This window comes from Talpa europaea (genome assembly GCF_964194135.1).
Source record: "Talpa europaea genome assembly, chromosome: 8".
Classification (NCBI taxonomy): domain Eukaryota; kingdom Metazoa; phylum Chordata; class Mammalia; order Eulipotyphla; family Talpidae; genus Talpa; species Talpa europaea.
Genome location: NC_140075.1, coordinates 119,299,345 through 119,322,873, shown reverse-complemented (window position 1 = coordinate 119,322,873; position 23,529 = coordinate 119,299,345). Strand labels below are relative to the sequence as shown.

Below are 23,529 nucleotides of genomic sequence, written 5' to 3'. Positions count from 1 at the left end.
ATCGCGGGGAATGGGAGATAAGGTGAACTATTTAAGTCCTTGACTTTAACCTAATCATAATAACTGTGGAATAAATATATCAGCTACCAGGAACACTGTGGAACTGAGAATTCTTATTAAGTCATGGTCATAATTTCTATCAATATTTTTCAGTTTTAGAACAGATTATTGTTCTAGTCTGTTAACCATCTCCTTGAAATAGCGAATCTGAGTTATTATGTAAAGTGATTTCGTTTGTTTTCTTTTTAACTTAAGTGAGAATAAACCATGTTCAAACACTGCAACTGTTAGCTTTGGAGTTTTGAAGAAAAGGGAAAACAGTAGCAGATACATACTTACATATCCATATATTTAAATCTCTACTTCCTTCCAAGAGACAGGGACAGCATTCAAAGCAAGCTGGTGCAATCTTAGCAACCTAAGCCTAATCACCAGACCTACCAAGAAAACAGATGCACGTTTTTCTGGGTTTCCTTGCATGCCTCAATTCCAGATATGCCACTGTGGATTATGGGAAGAGTTCCCACAAACTATTTCTAGTGTGTCCTAAGACTACGTTGGCTCAGCATAACCCTTTCATTTGTCACCCAAACTTTTCTATATGCTTTTGTATTTGGATCCCTCTTAAAATATATTATCTATTTTCCCAGGTACAGCCTTCAATATCATTTACATTTTCTATACCTGAAATTATTGTTTATTTCATTTGCTGATGTTTATCTGTTTACTGATGTTATTATCATGAGAGCCCATAACTAAAACGACTGGTAATGGTATCTGGTATTGCAAGTTGCTGGACCTCTAATCCTTCCAAACAGGTTCTTGGCTTGGTTCCTCTTGTACTTTTGAGTAAATAAATCTCATGCATTCTCCTTATTTGTATCTTCAATATCTTGATCAAGACATGTTATTCTAAACTTACCAATTTAGTACATTCTCTCTCTACATGCTAACATTTCAAATATTTTCCATCATACAGGACTGTATAATTATACTTTTCAAAAATTACATGTTATATATTACTTAATACAGTTACCTACTCAATATGTTGTCGTTTCAACCCAACAATTAGCTGACAAATACCCCTATTACCTATTTTACTATCTTACGAGATTTTTTAATTTGTGGTTTGTTAGTGGCTAGGCTTCAAAGACTGTATACAAAGAAATGATTTTTGAGTTTAACTAATATGGGTATGGACTGGGTCAAATGCTGTTCTGATAGCTGTCTAACCTGGATGCAGATATCAGATTGTAGATTGGCTGTTCAACAGTAAACCACCTTAGAGGCATGCTTCTCTGTGGAAATCTCTGGCTTGATGCAGAAAGCAGGTCTCTCAGGGACTCGGTTCATTGGAACCCTGGAGACTGACCCCTGAGTATGCCTCATCTCTGGTCAAGGAAATTGTCAGCAGTTTTGCATGTCTCCCCATCTTAACTGGAGCCACAGCTGGTCTTACTCCAGTTCTCAAGCTTTTCATCATGAAAAACATAAGATAATCTTGTGACTCTGTTTATCTCCTAGATTGGCATCCAGCACTACTTTTTCTAATCAAGCAGAAAGGTAAGGTCCTACAGTGAGCATAAATCTCACTTTCTTTTCTGTTGCCTGTGCAAGTTCATCCTCTTCTGAAACACCAGCATGTGCACACGGGAGGAGTGCTGTTAGGTTCAGCTATAGCTGCAAGAGAGCATGTGTTCATTTTCTAGCCACGATTTCATTCATTCGTCCTTGCGTGCGTGCACTCATTTTAGCCAACAAATACTTTTAAGCCCACTTTGTGCCAAGCACTTTGCTAGATACTTGGGTTTCAACCGGGGGCAAAAGTGACATGATTCCACCCTCATGAAGCTTGGTCTGTCGGGGAGGCAAACAGGAATAAATATTTGTACAAATTTATCATTATAAACAGGGCCAAGCACCATGGAGAAAAAGTAGAGTAAGATATTGATAGCACTGGTTTCTTTCACAAGTATTTGTGGAGGGACTACCAGGAACTGAGGATAGCAAAACAGCAAATCCTGGCTCTCAGGAAACTTAGATTTTATAGAGGAAGCAGACAGCAAATCAGCATTTACCTCCTTGCAGTTTTCCTCAGAGCAATAGCCAGTGACTTTCTGTGAGCATCTTACTGATAATCCTCATCTCTGGACCCGGAACTTTTTCTCCCTGGGCAGTGTCCAGAACCCTCACCTGTGCCCCGGGGTGGCTGGGGGCAGGCTGAGCCTCCTCTGGTCTCTCTTTCTAAAAACTTACTGATTACAGGGATTCAGGGTGATTAGACTCTGAAAATGACAGTGGAATACTGTGTAAGGGGACCAGCGAGTCACTGAACTAAATGTGAACACATGCCCCTACTCATGCTGGGGGTGCCACAATTTCTCGTCTTTTTTCTCCCTGTCCTGCCCCCATAGCATGATGGTTCCGGGCAATGCTGCGGGGGTGGCCAAGCAGTTCCTGCGCTGCATCTTCCATCAGCTGGCGCCCAACGGCATCTTCCCACAGCTGTTCCAGAGCACCATCAAAGGTAATTCACCCTGGGAAGCTTGCCGCCACTCGTGAAGAGCCCCTGAACACTGACCCCTGCTAAATCTGTCGGTTGACTTTCCAGATGGGACTTTTTTACGGACGCTGGCCACGTCCTTGATGGACTTCAACGAACTGAGCTCCATTGCTGCCCTCAGTCAGCTCCTGGAGGTAGGTCTGCGGGAGGGACACACCAAGTTCCCTCTGAAACTGCAGCTGAGGAAGGCATCCCAAGTAGTTCCACTGCAAAATTAAATTTAATTAGAAATTCAAAACTTTTCATTGGGAAATTGAAATTGAAAACGTCCAGTGACATCTTATGTAATCTAACGCTCCAGGACACCCTCCTCTAAGGGGTGGCATCAGCTTGTGAGCTTGCACCCCGTGGAACCTGGGGCTCCTCGGGCAGGGTGGAGCCTCAAGGCCCAGTGTCATGGCTCAGTCATAGCATCGCAAGGTGGATTCCAGACCTGTGGATTTGCTGTTTCGCGAGACTGAAGTCAATATTTAACTTATGGCTTTTTAGTTTCATCGCGAAGCTTGGATGGACGTGCATCCTGGTCCACTGCTGACTTGTCCCCTTGGTTAGACTGAAGGGTGGGGTAGCTGCGCAGACACGTGTTCATTCTCTAGCCGCACTTTCGTCTGTTCATCCTCATGTGCGTGCTCTCTTTCAAGCCCACCTTGTGCCAAACACTTTGCTAGATGCGTGGGTTTCAACCAGGGGCAAAAGTTCCTGTTGTTGTCACTTGCAGTCTCCAGCAGAGAAGCTTCCACCAGGCATGACACATTGTGTCTCCTTAGTACCTCACCAGCTCACGCCAGGTCCAGAAAAGATATTTCTCACATTTCTCACCGAGTCAAAGATCACCAATTTCCCTCCTTAAGTTTATCTACATTAGTTCACTTTTTTCTGTCATTCCTCTTGCCTACCAAACGATTAGATGATTTGGTGGGCACACATATTCTAGTGCGAATATGAGTTTTGAAACTGACGTTCATCAAGTAGCTGTTTGCCTCCCATGCTGTTGCGGCAGTTCATTGTCTATACTTTTGTTTTTAGGGTCTAAATAACAAAAAGAATTTACCAGCAGGGGGTGCTATGATACGCTGTTTGGAAAACATTGCTACTTTTATGGAAGCTTTACCCATGGATTCGCCCAGTAGCCTCTGGACCACAATCAGCAACCAGTTTCAGACATTTTTTGCCAAGCTGCCTTGTGTTTTGCCTCTGAAGGTAAGCCAAGTCTAGGATTTTATTTTAAATTACTTTTTTTACTGTGTGCACACTAGAGAACCAGGGTTTTGCGTGCTGTATTGTTTCATAAAGAGTTGTAATGAATCTGTCAGGAGAGTAGAGAGTATTATTTATGTTATTCTCCCTAAAAGTTACAGAACAAACAGCAATAACAGTGGGCATTTTGACTTTGTCATTTCATATCTGCTTATTATTAAAAAAAAGTCAAGAAGATGTCAGTAGATTCTGTCTAGAAAATTTTCTCAAGTGCATAGTAAATAAATTACATAAGTAAATAAATCATTTTCCTAAAAGAAGAGCACACCATAATGTAACACTTCAGTTTTAGAGAATAATCTAAGGAAAGCGATTGTTTGTGAATAAAGTACCTGCAAGACCAAGCTATTTCTGCTTGACCTCTTTCCCCCCACCACTAATCCCTCTCCCCCTCCTATACCACCCTCCAAGAACACACACACAGGACACCTGCTAGAAATTTTGTAGTCTAAGGAACAGTTTTGACATGAGCCTGTTAGTTCATAATCATGATCCTAGCTGTTAAAACTGGAAGAGACTTACAAAAGGCATCCTTCCCAATGCCCCCATTTTCCAGACTGGGGACTGAGAAATCAAAGAGGTGATTAGATTAGAAGCCAAATCTCTTGGCTCTCAGTCAGGTGTTTCCTTCACTGACAGACTCCTAGAGGTCTTCTAAATCAGGGGTGAACTGAAGGTATTCAGATCTCTTCTAGCAGTGAGAAAGAACGTGGCTGACAAGATTTATGTGCTTCTGATTTGACTGCAAATTTGATGGGTGGGGTGGAGTGAGATAAGGTGATATAATTGAGAGAATCTTGAGGACTGACAAGCATCACTCTCTTTTAAGAGGTCCTCTCCTGCCTCTCTCTAGCCAGTTGTCATAGAGAAATGCTGGACTTGTGATGTTACTCTTCCCATTTTTTCCCCAGCTATTTCCTGAGTTTAAAAACACGTTGGGGACCAGATGAATAGCTTGTTTTCAGCCCCTTGTTTAAGGTCCTGTAACTGTCACATTGAGCGTGTTAAGTAGACCAGTGGGTCCCTTTGAATGTACTTGTGAAATACTTGTAGAATTTATGTAAAAATTCTGCTAGATCTGATCTGGGTACTACTTCTGATCACTTTCTGCCTTTTTTTAGTCTCTGGGAAAAACAATAAGACATTGTTTGTTCTTATCAGTTAAGAGAAGTGAATCTCAAACTTCAGTGTGCATCCTTGTCCCTCCAGTAAACTCAATTTTAAGAGTATATTTCAATGTGGAGTCTTGCCAAAATAAAAGGTTCATGAGACATGATTTTCTCTTATGGAAATTTTACTGTTTTTCCCCAGGTTCTTGTCATTTCTTTTAGTAGCAGGGAAAGGGCAGATGAAACTGGCTCTTACTGGACTGTTACACCTAATCATTTTAAAATAGATCTAAGTAGTTTCTGTTCTAATGTGGCCTTTCAGACTAGTGTACCTCTTTATAGTCAGACACATTTAATATCTCCCTATCTCTCTGTCAGTCTGTCTATCCATCCATCCACCGACCCGCCCACGCATCCATCTAGTTTTTTATTCAACTCTATCTGATTTAATTTTAGGACTATATCTCTGAGAAATAGTTTAGGAGCTATGTTTTATTATTGTTTAACATTGCTTAGTTAAAAAATTAAATCTGAGAATGACCTTTTTCTAATATGAATATATGACATGGGAGACTATAAAGAGGCAGCTGTAATATTTCTGATTTTTTTTTTATAAAGTAAATGCTTATAGAAAATATATGGAACAACAGATCTACAAGGAAGGGTACTGACTTTTACCTTTTTCATATTTGTTCACAGTGTTCTTTAGATTCCAGTTTAAGAATTATGATTTGCCTCTTGAAGATACCCTCTACCAGTGCCACCAGGGTATGTATGTTTCAGAAAAACACATCCAATTGATTATTCAGTTATTTTGAAGCTAAAAAGCCAGGCATAGAACAATACTGAACAAATGGTTCTTGCATGCTGAGTACCTCACAGCCAGCCTCCTTGCCTCATGCTGGAGCACTGTCTATTAGGAAGAACTCTGATATACCCCAACATCATTTAAAAAACTGGTCCTCTTGTTCCTGGGCCACCCACCATTCTAAGCATAACCCTTATTGTGTTGGTTCTGTGATTTAGAATCTTTGACAACTTCTCATATCTTTTAGGATAACGTCCAAATTCCTAAATGTGGCATATAAGAAGGTCCTTCCTAATACTGCAGCAACCTTTCTACCTAGTCTTCAGTTGCTTGTACCATCCGCCATGCCTCCTGTGTCCTTTCCAAATCATTGGCATTACCATTATCAAATATGACAACCACCGTTTGTTTGTTGAGGACTTAACATAATGGCAGGCATTGTGCTGAACATTTCTGCTCTTAATTTCATACCTCCTTGCTTGGCTTATTGCCTGCAATGCTTTATACCCTTGTCAGTGTGGCGAGCTCCTTCTCATTCTTCAGGAGTCCATTCAAAAATGCCCTATCTTCTGTAGCAACTTCCTCCTGTGTCAGATCCTGTGCTTGATGGAGCTCTTATATTAGTACCTGCAGGGTACTGAAGTCTCCCAGGAGGCTGAGCGTCACAAATGTGGCTCATTCACATTGCTGAGCTGCATTATATGCATTGGTGCAATGGTTTGTATTACAATGGCTTGTAACTACTAGTTAATATACCAGGAAGGCACACCCCTGTAAATTTTTACCTTGACTGTGTTTTCATAGACTCACGGTTTATGGTAGGAAGTTGTAAAGAGACCATTTGGTCTAATGTGCTCATTACAGAGAAGAAGATAGGCTCAGAAGGATGAAGTGTCTTGGCCAATACATACAGCTGGTTAGTGGAAAAATTGAGACTTGAATCAAGTCCTTTGACTCCAAGTATGGTACCATGTTGCCCTGTTACCATGCTGCTCTACTAGATATCAGGAAAGTTCTGTATAGGTTTGGGTTCAAGTTTCCCTTTTTAACCAGTAGAAATATATCAGCTAGAGACGTATTCCTCTCCTCATTCATACATCATCAGTGTTTCAAGGTAACAACATTTATACAAAGAATAAGTTTATAGATTTACGCAAAGGATACTTATTCAACAGTCGTAGCCCAGAGTTTATTTAAGATTTCTTATATGGAAAGCACTACATGAGTATCTATAGGGAATCCAAAGCTTCTTTTCATTCTTCAGGATTCCATTCAAAAATGCCCCTATCTTGTGTAGCAACTCACTGCATGAATTTCTGTAGAAAATCAGAGCAACTAACATGTGACAAATGTGCTTTTGTATCAGTGAGGAAAAAGGATGACAAAAACGCTCATGTCCTTTGATTTAGTCACTCCTTTTTCTGGGAAATCTATTCTAAAAAGAAAATTAAAGTGCCTATTTCTGGCAAAACCATGTCTATTGGGATATCATTTATAATAAAGTGTGACTTGTGTCAGTATTTCTTGTATTATTTTTATGTTAAATGAATAAAAACAAAATGCGGGATTGTATATATGTAAGAGTTCAACTAAGTAAACTGGGGTGCAATGAAGAGGGGAAAAAATCTATCAAAATGTTTTTGCCAGGTAGTGGCGTTTGGGATAACTTGTTTCCTCATCTGAACTTTCTTGCAGACCTGTGTTTGCACATGGAGCATGCATTAATTTTGTAATCTAGACAGTAAAGACTATAGAGATTGAGTTGTAGTGGGAATCATGGCATGGGAGTCTTCTGGAAGGTTGCCCTGCAGTGTGGGTTTGAGCTGCATTCTGTAGCTGTGTGGCCTTAGAAAGGTCACTTGCTTGCTTACCTGCTTCATCACAGGGATGCCCAAGCCTCAGAGCTTAGTGTGTGGATTAAAACTGCCAGGGATGGAGCGCTTCCTGGTCTCAAGGGCTTTTACACATCTTCTATAATTCTCACAGCTCTAATGAAGTGGAGGTCATTGCTAGCCTCATTGTACAGAGGAGAAAACTAAGCCCAGAGAGATTAAATCATTCTTCAAGGCATAGAGAGCTTGTGTGAGATCCCAGAGCTTGTATTATTAACTATTGTACCATCTCCCAGGATAGTTTTTAAAAATTTGAATGAGATGCATTATATAAAGTCAGTCTGACTATAGCTGACACATAGTAGGTGCTCAATACTTGTTTCTGAATGACTCAAAGAAGCATATGGATCTAAAACTAACCCTTTATAGATGGGATTCACATGGGGAAACCAAAATGGACCGTCTTTTCTCGATAAACAGCAGCAGGAGGCAGGATCATGATGAGTTTTACTGAAGCTAATAGTACTTTGGTGCTTACATGAAAGGATGGTTGACTTCTGGAGGAACTGCATCTGATGAGTCCATAGATTCCTCAAAATCCTGAGAAATGAGTGGACGATCCTAACGTAAAACTCAGAGTGTCATTGCTTGGGGTCAGCATGAGGCTAGGGTTGGAGTCAGGTGGGTGTATAAATGATGCCACCTGGAAAAAAAATTTTTTTAAGCAATGAAATGATTAAATTGTGTTTATTGAGCCACTGATTGATGGTGCAGTTCTGGTCTCGACAGTCAGCCCTGCTCTAGCAGCCACCTGGCAATGGATTTGAAATTGAAAAAGAATGGTCCCCTTCAAGTATCATAAGACTTCAGCACTATTTTAAATGAAATAATCAGCAGTTGATTTTATTTGACCTCCATTTCATTGCAGAGTTTGTTGGAACCATTCTCAAAACTGCTCAGCTTTGTAATTCAGAATGCTGTCTTCACTTTGGCCTACCTGGTGGAGGTGTGTGGCTTATGTTACCGAGCTTTCACGAAGGTAAGGTTGCAGATGTTTTTTTTCCCTGGGAAACTGAAAAATGGCAGAAACGTATTCTTTTTAATCAGTGTGAAATCCCTGTTAGGTCAATTGCTTCAATATAGCAAAAAAAAAAAAAAAGAGGTTTAATTCCATGAGGTTTCAAGTATTATATAAAGTATTATTGAAAGGAAACACTTTACACACACATCCTAAACATGCAAATTTGGAGAACTGAGGATCATGTGATTTAACAGAGAAAAAGTACTTTGAATGAAATGAGATAATGGTTTAAATAACCTCCTAAAGTCCTCTACAAGTTCACCATCCTGCGATTAGTGGATAAGCCGTCACTACATAGCATTTTTATACTCAAAGTAGAAAAATAACAGCTTGTCATTTGTAAAAGCCTGTAGAGAGCTCCTTAATTCTCATCATTTGTCTGCCTCCCCAGTTCTGGGTTCTTGGCCTCTGAGATTGTAATCTCATCTTTTGTCATCTTGCTTTAATAATGGTTTCTCTATTGCATTATCTTCAGTATCCCCTGCCCCACCACCGAGGAAGTGGAAAAGTACTGCTTGCCCAGCACTGCAGAGAGCTGCCTTGTTGGAGCCAGTGGATACTGTCCTAATGCAAAAGCAGAGGCAGGGCGAATTGGGAGTTGTGCACAGGGACAATAGAACTCACCCTTCTAGTTTTCCAAAATTTCCAAGTTTATTGTTAATGGGGGTATCTGTTTCTGTTGTTCTCTCTTCAGCATTCAGAATACTGCTGTATTCATGTTGCCCACTATGATAAGCCCTTTCTTTTCCTCATAAGAATCTATTTTTTTAAAATCACGGCTTTCATTCTATTTAAAACACCATTTCCTTTCTTACCATCTTGTGTCCATTCTGCCATGCTAAGTATTCCATGATAATCTCTTTAGTTTCTGTTATAACTATTTATTGCCCTTCCTGGAGCAATGTATTATCTAAAATAATATGATTACCAAAATCATCACATTTTCCCTCAATCCTTCATGAAGAATAGCTTCTTCCTTTTTTTCACTTAAAAATAGAGCTATAAGACACAGTGCCAAATACAATGAAAAACTGCTGTATTTTTACAAGTCATTTTATTTCCTAATTTTCTTTATGTTTGATTTGTTTAAGTTAACGCTTTTTTTTAGCAGAAGAGGCTGTGTGAGTTTGTATTTCCTTTGATCACATGGGACCTGCCACTATTTTGCATTTAAAACTTTCAAGACTTTTACCATTCTTTTTGTTTTATACCTCCTTATAATCTATCTTAACTGTCGTGGCCTCCCACTTTCTGTTGTCATCTCCTTTTCCTCCTTTCTCGAATAGAAAGCTTCAATCTAGGGTGTTCCATATCTGCATAGACAATTAAAAAAACACTCTAAGAAATAGCTAATTGAGACTCTTTTAATATTTTTTTTTTTTAAGGCATGGAATGGTTAAGGGTGTTGGAATCTTTCCATTCTGGCAGTGGGGTAGTCTGGATAACCTGAAAACTGTCTCACTTAAAACACTGGAAGTACTAGGTGAAATGTAGTAAACATGATTTTAAATGCATAGCTAATTTTACAGAGTGAAAGGGGCAAAAATGAAAAGGGAATTGAGTAATAATGTAATCATAATAATCACATTTACTAGTAAATCATATAGTAATCATGTAAGGTGATATTGTATCAGTTTTGGTTTGGGGAGTTACTTGTCTTGGTAACTTACTGGTTTGAGTTTTAAAACACACACAGAGAAAAAGAGATGAAGTGTTAGAACTGTTTCAAGCTGGAATTTGGAACTAAAAGTAAGAACCCTTAAAAGGTTATGTATTAGGTAAACGGGTAGTTTGGAAAGAATAGTATTTAGGAACTTAGAGAAAGATATGTAGTTTTCCTGGAGAATTTGTAAAAATAGGACTGTCTTTGAACAGGTTTAGAGTCTGAATTTATAATAACATGTGCCCTGGGAATCCCCAAGCTGAAAAATCAAATAACATGGGTATTGAGCAAGTTACACGCTTAGAGTATATGGCAGAGGCAAATTCACAAGCAAGTCTCAAACCTCTCCGGAGGGATATATCTTCAACCTAACAGGATCCCTGTAGTTAAAATCCTGATGAACATCAGCTCACAATCTAAAATTACAAAACACTTGAAGAAATAATCCACCATGAGCTGGATTGGCAAAGTCAACAAGCAGCAAGATTATACTTTCTCAGAACTTCCAACATTAGAACTATGATAGAGATGTTTAAAACCCCTGTGGCCTAGACGTTAAGTCTCAGTGCTATTACCTCTATTGCCTGAGTTCAATCCCCAGCCAGGGAGCTGACCCACATGGCGCAGCAGACCTCTCCTGTCTTGCCCGCTGCTCCCCTCAGCAGTGTATTTCAGTAAATCTGCCTGTTCTGCTGCTCACTTTATCTTTGATGAATCCTCTCACCTACCTGCATCTCTGGCCAACACCATAGTTCTTCTACAGACACACACAAACATCTTTAAAACAAAAAGTATCCAAAGGATGAATAAAAAACACAAAAAGAGCACTAGTTACTTAAAAAGCAGGTTTGAACAAAGTAGAAATTTTAGAAATAAAATAATCTTTGACATAAAAAAACCCAGTTGGGGACTGGAGTTAAAGCCCTCTTTGTGGTATTCACAAGAAAGGCAGAGAGAATGAGTAACCTCTAAACTGTTAAGAATATATGGAAATCTTTTAAGTGCAAAAACTCTAGACACTAGAAAGGCAATGTGTAAATTCCAAATAGGTAGAAAAAACAGGAATAAAAAATTAATTAAGATAAAAAGACTATAGAACAAACTGAAATAAGCACAAGCAAGATGATAGAAGTGAATTTCAAATATTCCATTATACTAGAATTGCTAGGGATTTTCAGATTCACTGTTATAAATCCAGCCACATAATTTTTATAGGAGATACATCTAAAGGACATCTAAAGACAATGGGAAAGTTTGCAAAAAATTGTGAAAAGGATATGCCAGGAAAATACTAATTAAAAGAAGGCTGAATTCATTAAGTTGAATTTCAGTTGAAAAGTAGTGTTATTAAGAAGGTCATCATATATTGATAAAAAGAACAATAGTCTAGGAAAATGCGACAGATCTAAACTCATATCAGCTAATAATATAGCCTCAAAATATGTGAAACAAAAATGAATATAATAACAAAGAGAAATGGACAAATTTACAATTAGGGATTTTAACACATCTCATTCAGTAATTGAGAAATCAAGTCAATAAAAAAAATGAATGATTTTAGTAGAATTGAGCAATATAATAAACAAATTGAATACAATGTATATATAAAGAATCTTGAACTCACCAATTTGAGAATATATTTAAGGAAATACATATATGAAACATTTGTAAACATAGAACACATAATAGGCCATAAGCAGTGTCTCAGCATATGCTGCGGAATAAATTTCAAAGAAACCAAGTTTTCTAATCACAATGCAATTAAACTATGAGTCAATAACAAAACTACATGCAATGCAATGAAATAATAAATCAATAACAAAACTATAGCTGCTTTTAGGTGTCCAAAAGTGGCCAACAAAAGGACTCTGCATCTTTAAAGGCTACCACTCACATCTTAGACATATTAAGTTTATGTGAGTATTGAGGCAGGTGTAGAGATCTGGGGCTATATAGCTAATAGAGAGATCTAAAACAAAATTTATAGCCTTAAATACTTTTATTGGAGAAGAAAAATTAAATGAGCTCATCAAGTCAATTCCAGTTAAATTAAGAGTAACAGAGTAACCGTAAGAAAATTTAAAAGAAGGAAATAGTAAAGATAAGAGCATAAATTAATGTAGATAAAACATAGATACCATAGAGGATGGCTACAACCAACTTTGATTAAATAACACAACAGACCAAACTTTGGCAAGAAAAGCAGAAAAAAAGGCACAGATAAAAGTTATCATGACTGAAAAAGGGAACATAACTGTAGATATGTTAGAGATTTCAAAATTAACAACTATGTAAATAAATTTGAAATCTTGGACATTAGAGATATTTTCCCAGAAAAAAGTAATATATAGCGATCTGACAAAAAGATGACTACACTTAAATGATTAAAAAATGGAATCGATTTGCCTGTTCTATTCCTCACTCTGTCTCTGGTGACTCCTCTCACTCCCCCACACATACACCTCTGGCCTGTACCCCAGTTCTTGTATGCATAAATAAATAAATCTTTTTTAAAAAAAAACAGGAATCAGGCAGAACTTTCCTGTCCTGCCTGCAACTTCTCTTAGCCTTGTATTTCAATAACCCCACCTTTTCTGTTCTCAAAAAAAAAAAGAAAAAAAAAAAGAATCAATAGTTAAAAACCTACCCACAAGAATCATTCCGTATTTAAAGACAACTTCTATTATTCATTTAAGGAACAAATTGATCCCTACTGTGTACAATCTAATACAGAAAATAGGAAAAAAGGAAAACTTCCCGACATATTTTATGAGGCCACTAGAATCTTGATACTAAACAGACAATGGGGGATAGGAAAATTATAGGCCAGTGATACTTTAAAAACACAAAAATGCAGAAGGAATAATAGCAAATTAATTCATTAAGAATAATCTCATACCCCAGTGGGGTCTTTCTTGGAATATAAGATTTATTTAAATATTAGAATATCTACTAATATCACCATGTTACCAGATTAAAAGAGAAAAACTTTTTATTACTTCAGAAGATATTTTTTATTTTTTTAAAAGATTTATTTATTTATGCATACAAGAGCTGGGGTACAGACCAGAGGTGTGGGAGATGAAAGGATTAACCAGAGACAGATTGGGGAACAGAACAGGCAGACTGACTGAAATACACTGCTGAGGGGAACGGTGGGGAGATGGGAGAGGTCTGCTGCGCCATGTGGGTTGCTCCCTGGCTGGCAGGGGATCAAACTCATGCTGCAGAGGCTGCGGATAGCTTCACAGTGCTGTGCTTAACCCCTTGTGCCACCAGGGAGGCCCCAGAAGATATTTTTTAAAAAGCATTCTATGGGCCTCCCCTGATGGCACAGCGGTTGAGCGCTGGGTTGCGAGGCTGCCTGCAGTCTCTGCAGCACCAGTTTTCTCCCCAGCCACTGGCGAGGGTCCCACCAAAAAAAAAAAAAAAAGCATTCTATATAGTTCAATAGTTCAATATCCGTTTATGATAAATTCTTTTTTTTTAGATTTATTTATTTATTTATACAAGCACTGGGTACAGTCAGAAGCACGGGAGGGTGAGAGAATTTACCAGAGCCAGAGTGGGGAACAGAATAGGCAAACCAACGAAATACACTGCTGAGGGGAGCAGCGGGCACGGCAGGAGAGGTCTGCACGCCACATGGGACCCTCCCCGGTGACCGGGGATCGAACCGGTGCTGCAGAGGCTGCGGGCAGCTTCGCAGCCCAGTGCTCAACCACTGCACCACCAGGGGAGGCCCTATGATAAACTCTAATCCACTAAGAATAGAAGGGGAATTTTTTAATTTGATAAAGAGTTTTCTATAACAAACCTCTAACAAGCATTACCCTTAATGGTGAACTGCTAAGAAGTTCCTTTAAAATCATAAATGAGACCAGAATGACCTATCACTGCTTTTTTTTCATTTTGCTCTGGAGGTCTTACTCAGTTCAGTAAGATAGGAAGAAAAAAATCAAAGGCAAAAGGATTGAAAGAAAAATAAAACTCTTTTTTCATAGGTGCTATGATTACAAATGAACTGAAGAGAATCTATGGACACTTTGTTATCAAACTTTCCAAAGAAAGTTCAGCAAGATTGCTGGATACAAATGATTGCCCTGGATCATCTACCTTTAATATTCATCTACAAAGGGCTGTAAAATGTACTTTCAAAATATCACTGTGGCAACAAAAAATAAATCCAACAAAAATGTGCAATAACTTTATGAAAATAACCATAAAATTTTATTAAACAACACTAAATATATGGAGATCGAGCTCATGTTCATGGACGAGGACTTCATATAATAGAGATGGCCAGTTCTCACAAAGCAACCTATAAATTTAGTGTGATTCCAGTAAAAACCCTAGACCTTCTCTTGTGATAGTGGTGAACTAGATAATTTGAACCCATGCTCCCATTTAAAAAGTTTTTTTGTTGGGCCTCCCAGGTGGCGCAGCGGTTGAGCACTGGGTTGCGAAGCTGCCCGCAGCCTCTGCAGTGCCGGTTCGATCCCCGGCTGCTCCCCGGCCACCGGAGGAGGGTCCCACATGGCGAGCAGACCTCTCCTGCCGCCTGATGCTCCCCTCAGCAGTGTACTTCGGTCCTTCTGCCTGCTCTGCTCCCCGCTCTGGCTCTGGTGAATTCTCTCACCCTCCCGCGCTTCTGACTGTACCCAGTGCATGTATAAACCAAACAAACAAATAATAAATAAATAAATAAATAAGACATGCCTCTAGAAAATTAAAAAAAAAAAATAAAAAGTTTTTTTGTTTTACAATAACAATAAATAAAAAATAATTAACAGGCAACTATAAATCAGAGACATTCTGAAAGGGAGAGAGAGGGAGAGGCGGCAAAACAAGGAGGGAAGAGCACAAAAGGGACTATGGTGCAGGGGTGAACTGGTGAGAGGAGAAAACAAACACTGTACAAAAATGAACAATGATGTAAAACACATATATAAATAAATTATTTTAAAAAGTTTTTATTTTAAATGTGAACAGAATATCTTTAGCAACTTCTTACAAGCCTCACAATGCCTAATGCTGAGGGCTGTTTTTGTCCTGGGGGGTGTCTGTCATTTGACAGATGGTAATGAAAGGCTGAGCTGCAGTTCTGGAGGCTCCAAGAATCTAGGAGAACAAACATCAGACTCCAGGACCTACAAAGAGTGGGGAGTCCATGTGATACTGTACCCCACACCTCTACTTTGACTAGGGTCACAAAGTAAAGACAACTTAGAAGTAACTTGCCCTCACGTGGCCCAGTTCAATGGCAGCCTTTGGTGGCTGAGATAAGCTATTACTCGGCTTGTAGGAAGGTGGTAGTAAGGTCACCTTAGATGGCTCGTGCCACCAGGTGCCTGGCAGAAAAACAAATAGAAGAAGCTAACAGTTCATGCCTCAAACAGTTTCTACAAACTTTTTTTTTAATAAAGTGTCCAGCACATACTCAAAGAAAACCAGACAATGGAAGCTACAATAAACTGTTACTAAGCTGTTTATTTGAATGTATGAGAACTATTCAGGTCAGTAGGAATTAATTTAAAAATATAACATAGTAATGAAGAGTAGGTTGCAGAAAGATTTGCAGGGCGTGATGCCAATAGGAAGCTTGACAGCATGAAGAAACGACATCATATATTCTAATGAGAGCACATGTAGGTAGTGAAAATGTAAAAACACACAAGAAATAATTAGCACCAGATTCACAATAGTGGCTACTTCAAGAAAGGGGGAAATAAAATAGAGCATTGAATAGGTAACTTTAATCAATTCTGTGATGATTGGTTTATTATAAAGACATACAAGGAATCCAAATAGGAAAAGAAGAAGTTAAACTATCACTATTTGTAGATGATATAATAATATACATAGAGAACCCCAAAAACTCCACAGAAAAACTAATTCAACTAATCAGTCAGTTTAGTAAAGTGGCAGGATACAAAATCAACATGAAAAAATCAGTAGCCTTCCTATACACAAACAATAAATCTGAAGAAGAAGAAATAAAAAAAAATCCGCTTTATTATCAAAACAAAAAAAAACCAAATACGTGGGAATAAATCTAACAAAAGAGGTAAAGGTCCTATACAAAGAAAACTATAAAACACTATTAAAAGAAATAGAAGAAGACACAAAGAAATGGAAAGACATCCCCTGCTCATGGATTGGAAGAAATTAACATCATCAAAATGGCCATCCTACCAAAAGCAATATAAAGATTCAATGCTATTCCAATAAAAATTTCAATGACATTCTTCAAAGAAATAGAACAATTATTGATGAAATTCATATGGAATCACCAAAAACCCCGAATAGCCACAGCTCTTCTGACAAAGAAAGAAGGGAATGGAGGCATCACACTCCCAGACTACAAACTATACTACAAAGCCGTAATCATCAAAACTGCATGGTATTGGAACAAGAACAGACACACAGACCAATGGAATTGAATAGAAAATCCAGAAATAAACCCACAGATTTATGGTCAACTAATATTTGACAAAGGAGCAAAGAATATGCACTGGAGCAAAGAAAGTTTGTTTAATAAATGGTGCTGGGAAAACTGGGTCGCTACATGCAAAAGAATGAAGCTTGACCACTACCTCACACCATGCGCAAAAACCAACTCAAAATGGATTAAAGAACTAGACATAAGACCTGAAACCATAAAATACATAGAAGGAAATATAGGTGAAACACTACGTGATATGCACATCAAAGACATCTTTACAGACACATCACCCAAAGCAGTGATAGTGAAGGCAAAGATAAACAGCTGGGACTACATCAAATTAAAGAGCTTCTGCACAGCAAAAGAGACAATAACAAAAACAAAGAGAAACCCCACGGACTGGGAGAACATTTTTGCACCCAACACTAATGATAAAGGACTGATCACAAAAATCTACAAAGAGCTGATGAGACTCCACAACAACAAAGAAAATAATCCTGTCAAAAAATGGGCAGAAGAGCTAAAAAGAAACTTCTCTGAAGAAATGCAAATGGCCAACAGGCATATGAAAAAATGTTCAACATCACTTGTAATCAGGGAAATGCAAATCAAAACTACCATGAGACACCATCTCACACCAGTGAGAATGGCACATATTAAAAAAAACTAGCAACAACAAATGTTGGCGAGGGTGTGGAGAGAAAGGAACTCTCCTGCACTGTTGGTGGGAGTGCAAACTGGTCCAACCACTATGGAGAGCTGTGTGGAGATTTCTGGACCTACTAAACATAGAGCTTCCATAGGATCCAGCAATTCCACTCCTAGGTATTTACCCAAAGGACACAGAAACAGTAATTCCAAAGGGCACCTGCACCCCTATGTTTATAGCAGCACTATTTATAATAGCTAAGCTATGGAAACAACCCAAATGCCCCAAAATAGATGACTGGATCAAGAAGATGTGGTACATACACACCATGGAATATTACTCAGCATTCAAAGATAAACACATGCAGTTTGCAGCAACATGAATGGAGCTAGAAGGGCTCATGCTCAGCGAAATAAGTCAGAAAGAAAAGGAAAAATACCGGATGATCTCACTCATAGCAGGAATTTAGAAAACCTAAATAAGAGACCAGGAAAAAAGACTAATCAATACAAAGTAAAAATCAAAATCAATAAGCAACTATAAACCAGAGACACACTACTGGGTGGGGGGGGTAGGAGGGAAGGGCAGGGAAAGGAAGGACCTAGAGTCAAAATAAGGGGGGAGGTGCGGTTGTATGGGGAATATAACCAAAATGAAAATACATACAGTGTGTAAAGATGAAAAAAGATGTAAGAATTATATAAAATAAAATATTTAAATTAAAAAAAAAGAAAAAAAAGAAACATTAAAGCAAAAATGATATGATTTGACAAAGATGAGTGGTGGGTACATAATCCATTCCACCTCTGTTTTTCTGCTGGAAGTGACTCATCTCACAAGTTCCTTAGAGAGGACTTTTAGCAGTGATGTAATGTAGCACACACATATGCTGATTTTTCAGTATGCTCACTTGAAACATATCATGTTATAATGCAATGTTCCATCTCTAAAAAAAAAATTTAAAAAATTAATAAGAATAAATAGAACGACATGAAGGATATACAACATATTTGTATGCTGATAGAAAAAAGTGGTTGTTTGGGCCTCCCTGGTGGCACAGGGGTTAAGATGCAACCTTTGAAGCTATCTGCAGCCACTGTAGCACGAGTTCTATCCCCAGCCAGGGAGCAACCCACATGGTGCAGCAGACCTCTCCTGAATCGCTGCTCCCCTCAGCAGTGGATTTCAGTGTATCTGCCTGTTCTGTTCCCCACTCTGTCTCTGGTGAATCCTCCCCTCCCCACAACTCTGGCCTGTACCCCAGTTCTTGTATGCATAAATAAATAAATTTTTAAAAGGAAAAAGTGGTTGTACATATTTCTCTCTCATCATTTTCTACAGAGAAGTATATTTTTAGATTTGTTTAGTTTCCGTAGTTCTTGGAACTATGCACTGTGAATAAAAGCCAAACCCCGTGGTTGCAGTATTTAGGAGATAGCCTATCTTTTTCCTGTCCATTAAATTATATGTTCTTAAGCGCATCACTAAACTCATTATATACATAAAAATGCCCTTTTTCTGTTTTCTTTTAAGTTTTTCTTTTATTTTTAAAAAATATAGTGAATCTCTGCCCCTTTGTTTTGTTTCTCTGCATCTGAGGGGGAGGGTAGAGGCCCAAATGGGGAGGGGGCATGATGGATGCTGTTGGGGGGCTTTAAGTGCCTGAGTGGTGGGTGTGAGCTTGTACCTCTAAATCACATGCAGTGTTGTAAGGCAATGTCACCTCAACAAAACATAAATAAATAAAATGTAGTGAATAGTCTCTTTTTGCCCAGGGTTTTCATTGTGCATTCATTATTATTTTTCATTGAAATAACATTGCATTAAAATATTTGCCTCAGGTATGCTTATTTGTTAAGCACAGTTCATTTGTGCATTTTAAAATACCATCTTTTTAAAAACTCTCTGGTCTGTGAGTCTTTTGGAAGTTCTTTGGACATAGATCTATTCTAACTGAATTTTTAGAAATTGCTTCCTTTCTGTTTTGTTTTATTTAGGAGCGGGATAAATTCTACTTGTCTCGTAGTGTTGTTCTAGAACTTCTGCAGGCCCTGAAGCTCAAGTCTCCTTTACCAGATACAAACCTTCTTCTGCTTGTCCAGGTAGGTTTATGTCTTGTTTGTAATACTTTTCATGAGATCACGGGTCTTTGTAAAATTAAAGAAAGGTGTGGACATATACCTAAATCAAATATCTCTACCCAGAGGTGAGAAATAATGCATTTTATATGAGCTATGATGTAACGAATACTATATACTTGGCCCTTCCTCTGGTTAAAAAAGACAAAAAAAGGAGTATTTCTTTTCTTCCTACTGTGGAATTAATTCTGAAGGACAAAAATGAATAGTGAAACAGGGCCTCCCCTGGTGGCGCAGTGGTTGAGTGCCGCGCTGTGAAGCTGCCCTCAGCCTCTACAGCACCGGTTCAATCCCGGCCAGCTGGCGAGGGTCCCACATGGCGCGCAGACCTCTCCTGTCATGCCCGCTGCTCCCCTCAGCAGTGTATTTCGTCAGTCTGCCTGTTCTGTTCCCCGCTCTGGCTCTGGTGAATCCTCTCGCCCTCCTGTGCATCTGGCCTATACCCCAGTTCTTGTATAAATGAATAAATATAAATCTTTAAAAATAAAAAAAGAATAGTGGAACAATCATTTCTCTCATGGAGAAATTGGTGGCCAGTAAGATTGGGGCAGCTCATTAAGCTACCAGACAGGACTAAGGAACCCCAAAATAGGGGATGAGGCTGAGGTCTGGTCTCAGCAGTTGGCATTGTGGGTGGACTGCCAAATCTCTGTGAAGCAGCAGTGAAGGTGAGGGTGGGTGTGGGCAGATCTAGGGTGTGCTGAGTCCTGTACGGGGGAAGGTGTGAAAGAATCAGCACCCATAGGAGCGTTGAGGCAGGAGGGCTTGCACTCATACAAGGCAGGCTCTGTAAAACGTTCTCAGATTATGCAGGGCTGCTTATGAGGGGCTAAAGCCCACCACCTTTGGGTGTCCTTTTCTTATCCTCTTAGGCATGTAGTATCTTGATCACAATACAGACGATGACTAGTGCCATTAGAGAAAGAGAGGGAAACAAGTCCTAGGGCCAAGTTGACAGCAGGAAGGATTCCACCTCACATGGTATGAAATCCGGGAAAACTTCATGGAGGAAGTAGCACTCAAACTGAGTCACAGAGGACCGGTGGGTGCAGGCAGGTGTCTTTGCCTGGGCTTGGGCTTGGCACTGGAGGCTGACTGGTTTCAAGCAGTTGGGGAAGGCTGCAGCAGCAAAGTGGAGTCAAATTAGGGATGACAACACGAGGAAGAGGTTGAGAAAACCGGGCTGACTATGCTGGAAGTGTCAGTGGAGGATCAGTTAACCTGGGACTTTATATCCCAAGGCTGAGGCTGGATTTGAAAACTTGCCTGAGTGCTGTAGCTGGGTTCTGGGTATCAATCAGGCTGTTTTTGTGCAAAGGGCCCAGTAACTAGGTCACAGTTGTTTTGATTGTTCCTGATATATGTTAAGACCACTCTAGGCTTACAAACTTGAGGTTCAATGACTGGAGAATGGGAGCTTGATATCATGTAACTAGGCAGGTTTCTCTGAATCTTCTGTACCTTGGGTGCGATTCTGGAGAGATGAGGGAGAAGGGAACATTAATTGAGCACTTATTATGTGCCAGGTAGTGTGCTGGGTGCTCTACCTATTCCTCTCCCTTAATCCTTCCAGCCAGGTGAGCTGTGTTGCCCATGAGGAGTGAGACTCAGAGGGGATCAGTGACCTGTCCAACATCACACTGGTATAAGCAGTAGTGTCTGCATCTGACCACAGATCTATTCAGTGTGGGGCACAACGTGGTCTGGCTCTTTCCATCACTTGCCTGGATTCTTCTAACAGCTCTTAGCACTGCCATCATCTCTCTCCACACCAATCCTGTCTTCTGGTCTGGGACTGTGTAGTGCAAGCAAGCACAGGGCGGGTTCTGTGTAGATTCAGGCAGACGGATAAAGGAGAGTCCCAGAGCCCTCAGTAGCTTTTCAGGCTTTAATGCTCTTTGTACACCAATAGGTGTGGGGCAAGCCTGCAGGCTGGCAAGACAGGGAGGCCGATGGGCCAGGAGACTGCCAGTCTCCCAGCCCCTGGGGAATCTTGACTCTTTGGGCTTTCTCTCATGGTCCTGCCTCTCCCAGTCACTCATCCTGTCATAGGCGTTCTGCCGTGGCCATCTCTGTGTGATGCTGCCTTTGTATCCTCAGCCTCCAGGCTCAGGTGTGCACACTTATACTCATGCCCACACCATACTCCAGGTGTCCACAATCAGGCACACGTGCACTGTGCCCAGCTCCCAAGTGCCTTCTGTATTAACAGGGTCAAGACCGCAGGTGATAGCTACAGAGGCTAGTGGCATAAAAGCCTGACCATTTCGCTTACCCCACAGACTGCTGACGAATTTTGGTAAATCTTTGTTTTTTTGTTTTTTTAAAGATGTATTTATTTATGGATACAAGAGCTGGGACACAGGCCAGAGATGTGGGGGGTGAGGGGATCCACCAGAGACAGAGTGGGGAACAGAACAGGCAGACTAACGAAATACACTGCTGAGGGGAGCAGCGGGCGAGAAAGGAGAGGTCTGCCTCACCATGTGGGGTTCTCCCTGGCCGGTTGGGGATTGAACTCATGCTGCAGAGGCTGAGGATTGCTTCACAGTGCTGTGCTTAACCCCTTGCACCTCCAGGGAAGCCCTAAATCTTTGTTTTTGATAGCATTCTCCACACTTTGAAAACCTACGGTCACCTTGTAAAGTCTAACCTATGGAGGTCTTGTCCTCTGGCTATATTTGACTTTTCAGCAGTATTTCTCACTATGAAGATTTACTGCCCACCTTTCTGTGGCCAGGTTCTGGGGATCTAGAGCTGTGGACAGCAGAGGGCCTGTCTCTATAATGTGCTAATCCCTGCACTGAAAGTCTGTACAAAGCACGGCAGAGAGGGGGGTCACTCATGCGCCCTGGGCTTGAGGAAGGCGCTTTAATCTGCTATGAGCCCCGACCTGGCCCAGGTGCTGTGGTCACAGATGACTAAGCTGTGGTCCCTTGCTTCCATGAGTTTACTGTCTGGTGGGTGAAGCTGAACCGCAAGTGAAAAATTCCATCATGGTGTATTGGGTAGAGTGGCGTGTGCTAAGTAAGGAAGTGGTGTAGAAAAGGGGCCACGCTTACCTTGAAGGCTGCACAGAAATTCCAGAGTTCACCAGGCAGAAGAGGAATAACACCTGTCATTTCCCAGGCACTATCTAGCCCCTGATGCCCATTCTCCCTTATCACAGACAACTAATCCTTGGGACCAGAATTGCATTTTTCTTGAAGTCTTGCACTTTAGTAAAAGGTCGGTGTACCATCCATAAGAATGGCCTTGAGTTGTCTGTGCAGAGCCTTCCTGGGCACATGGCGCTCTGAGAGCAGTGGTGACCAGTGGATAACAGCCGTGGGTGTCGGCCAGGACAGTCAGAAGGAAATGGTGCCATTGTACAGCCCAAGAGGCAGATGAACAAAATCACAGCCAGGAATCTCTGTTGCTAAGGATAGGCAGGCTTTGAACCCCTTCCTGTAGCGTGCCATCGGCCAACCCCTTGACCCATACATCCGCACACACACCTTTGAGTAGGAGCAACTTAGACACAAACTCACCATAAAGATTCATGGGTCAGTGTGGCTTAGAGAAGAGGGCATGAACCTGGCTTAGTGAAGCAGCCCACAAGGGGTTTCAGGGTAGTAGGTTGGCAGTGTCTAGAAGTCACTTGCTTCTCACAGCATTTCAGTTGGGGATGTGGCCCCTGAAAACAGCCTTGGTTTTCAGCCCTAAAGGTGCTTTTCTGTGGGCATCCGAGAGCATTCCCTTAGTTGCCCTTAGTCTTGAGCAGAGCAAATCTGAGTGGTTGATCTTCCTGGGGTCTAGCACCCCACACTGTGACTGCAGCTGGGGGGCTGGTTTCTATGAAGTACATTAGTCAACCATAATAAGTACTTGTCACAAGACAGCAAAGGAACTCTGACAGTTTCAATTGCCCAGTGTGTAAGTTAACCATGAAAACAGTGATTATTGCATCACAGCTAGGTGAATAAATAACAAAAACAAATTAGA

General features: G+C 40.3%; 1 protein-coding gene across 4 annotated transcripts in view; it reads left to right on the top strand.

The window, feature by feature from the left end:
• Positions 1-23,529, top strand: part of UNC79 (unc-79 homolog, NALCN channel complex subunit) — a gene marked incomplete at both ends in the record, with an annotated part of 174,448 nt that overhangs the window by 122,682 nt on the left and 28,237 nt on the right. For all 4 annotated transcript variants that reach the window (XM_084241340.1, XM_084241338.1, XM_084241337.1 and 1 more), the window contains 7 exons: positions 1,525-1,563; positions 2,415-2,527; positions 2,612-2,697; positions 3,590-3,763; positions 5,629-5,697; positions 8,498-8,608; positions 19,405-19,509. In XM_084241340.1, the coding sequence (XP_084097466.1) occupies positions 1,525-1,563; positions 2,415-2,527; positions 2,612-2,697; positions 3,590-3,763; positions 5,629-5,697; positions 8,498-8,608; positions 19,405-19,509 (697 nt within the window). The remainder of the gene's footprint in view (positions 1-1,524; positions 1,564-2,414; positions 2,528-2,611; positions 2,698-3,589; positions 3,764-5,628; positions 5,698-8,497; positions 8,609-19,404; positions 19,510-23,529) is intronic.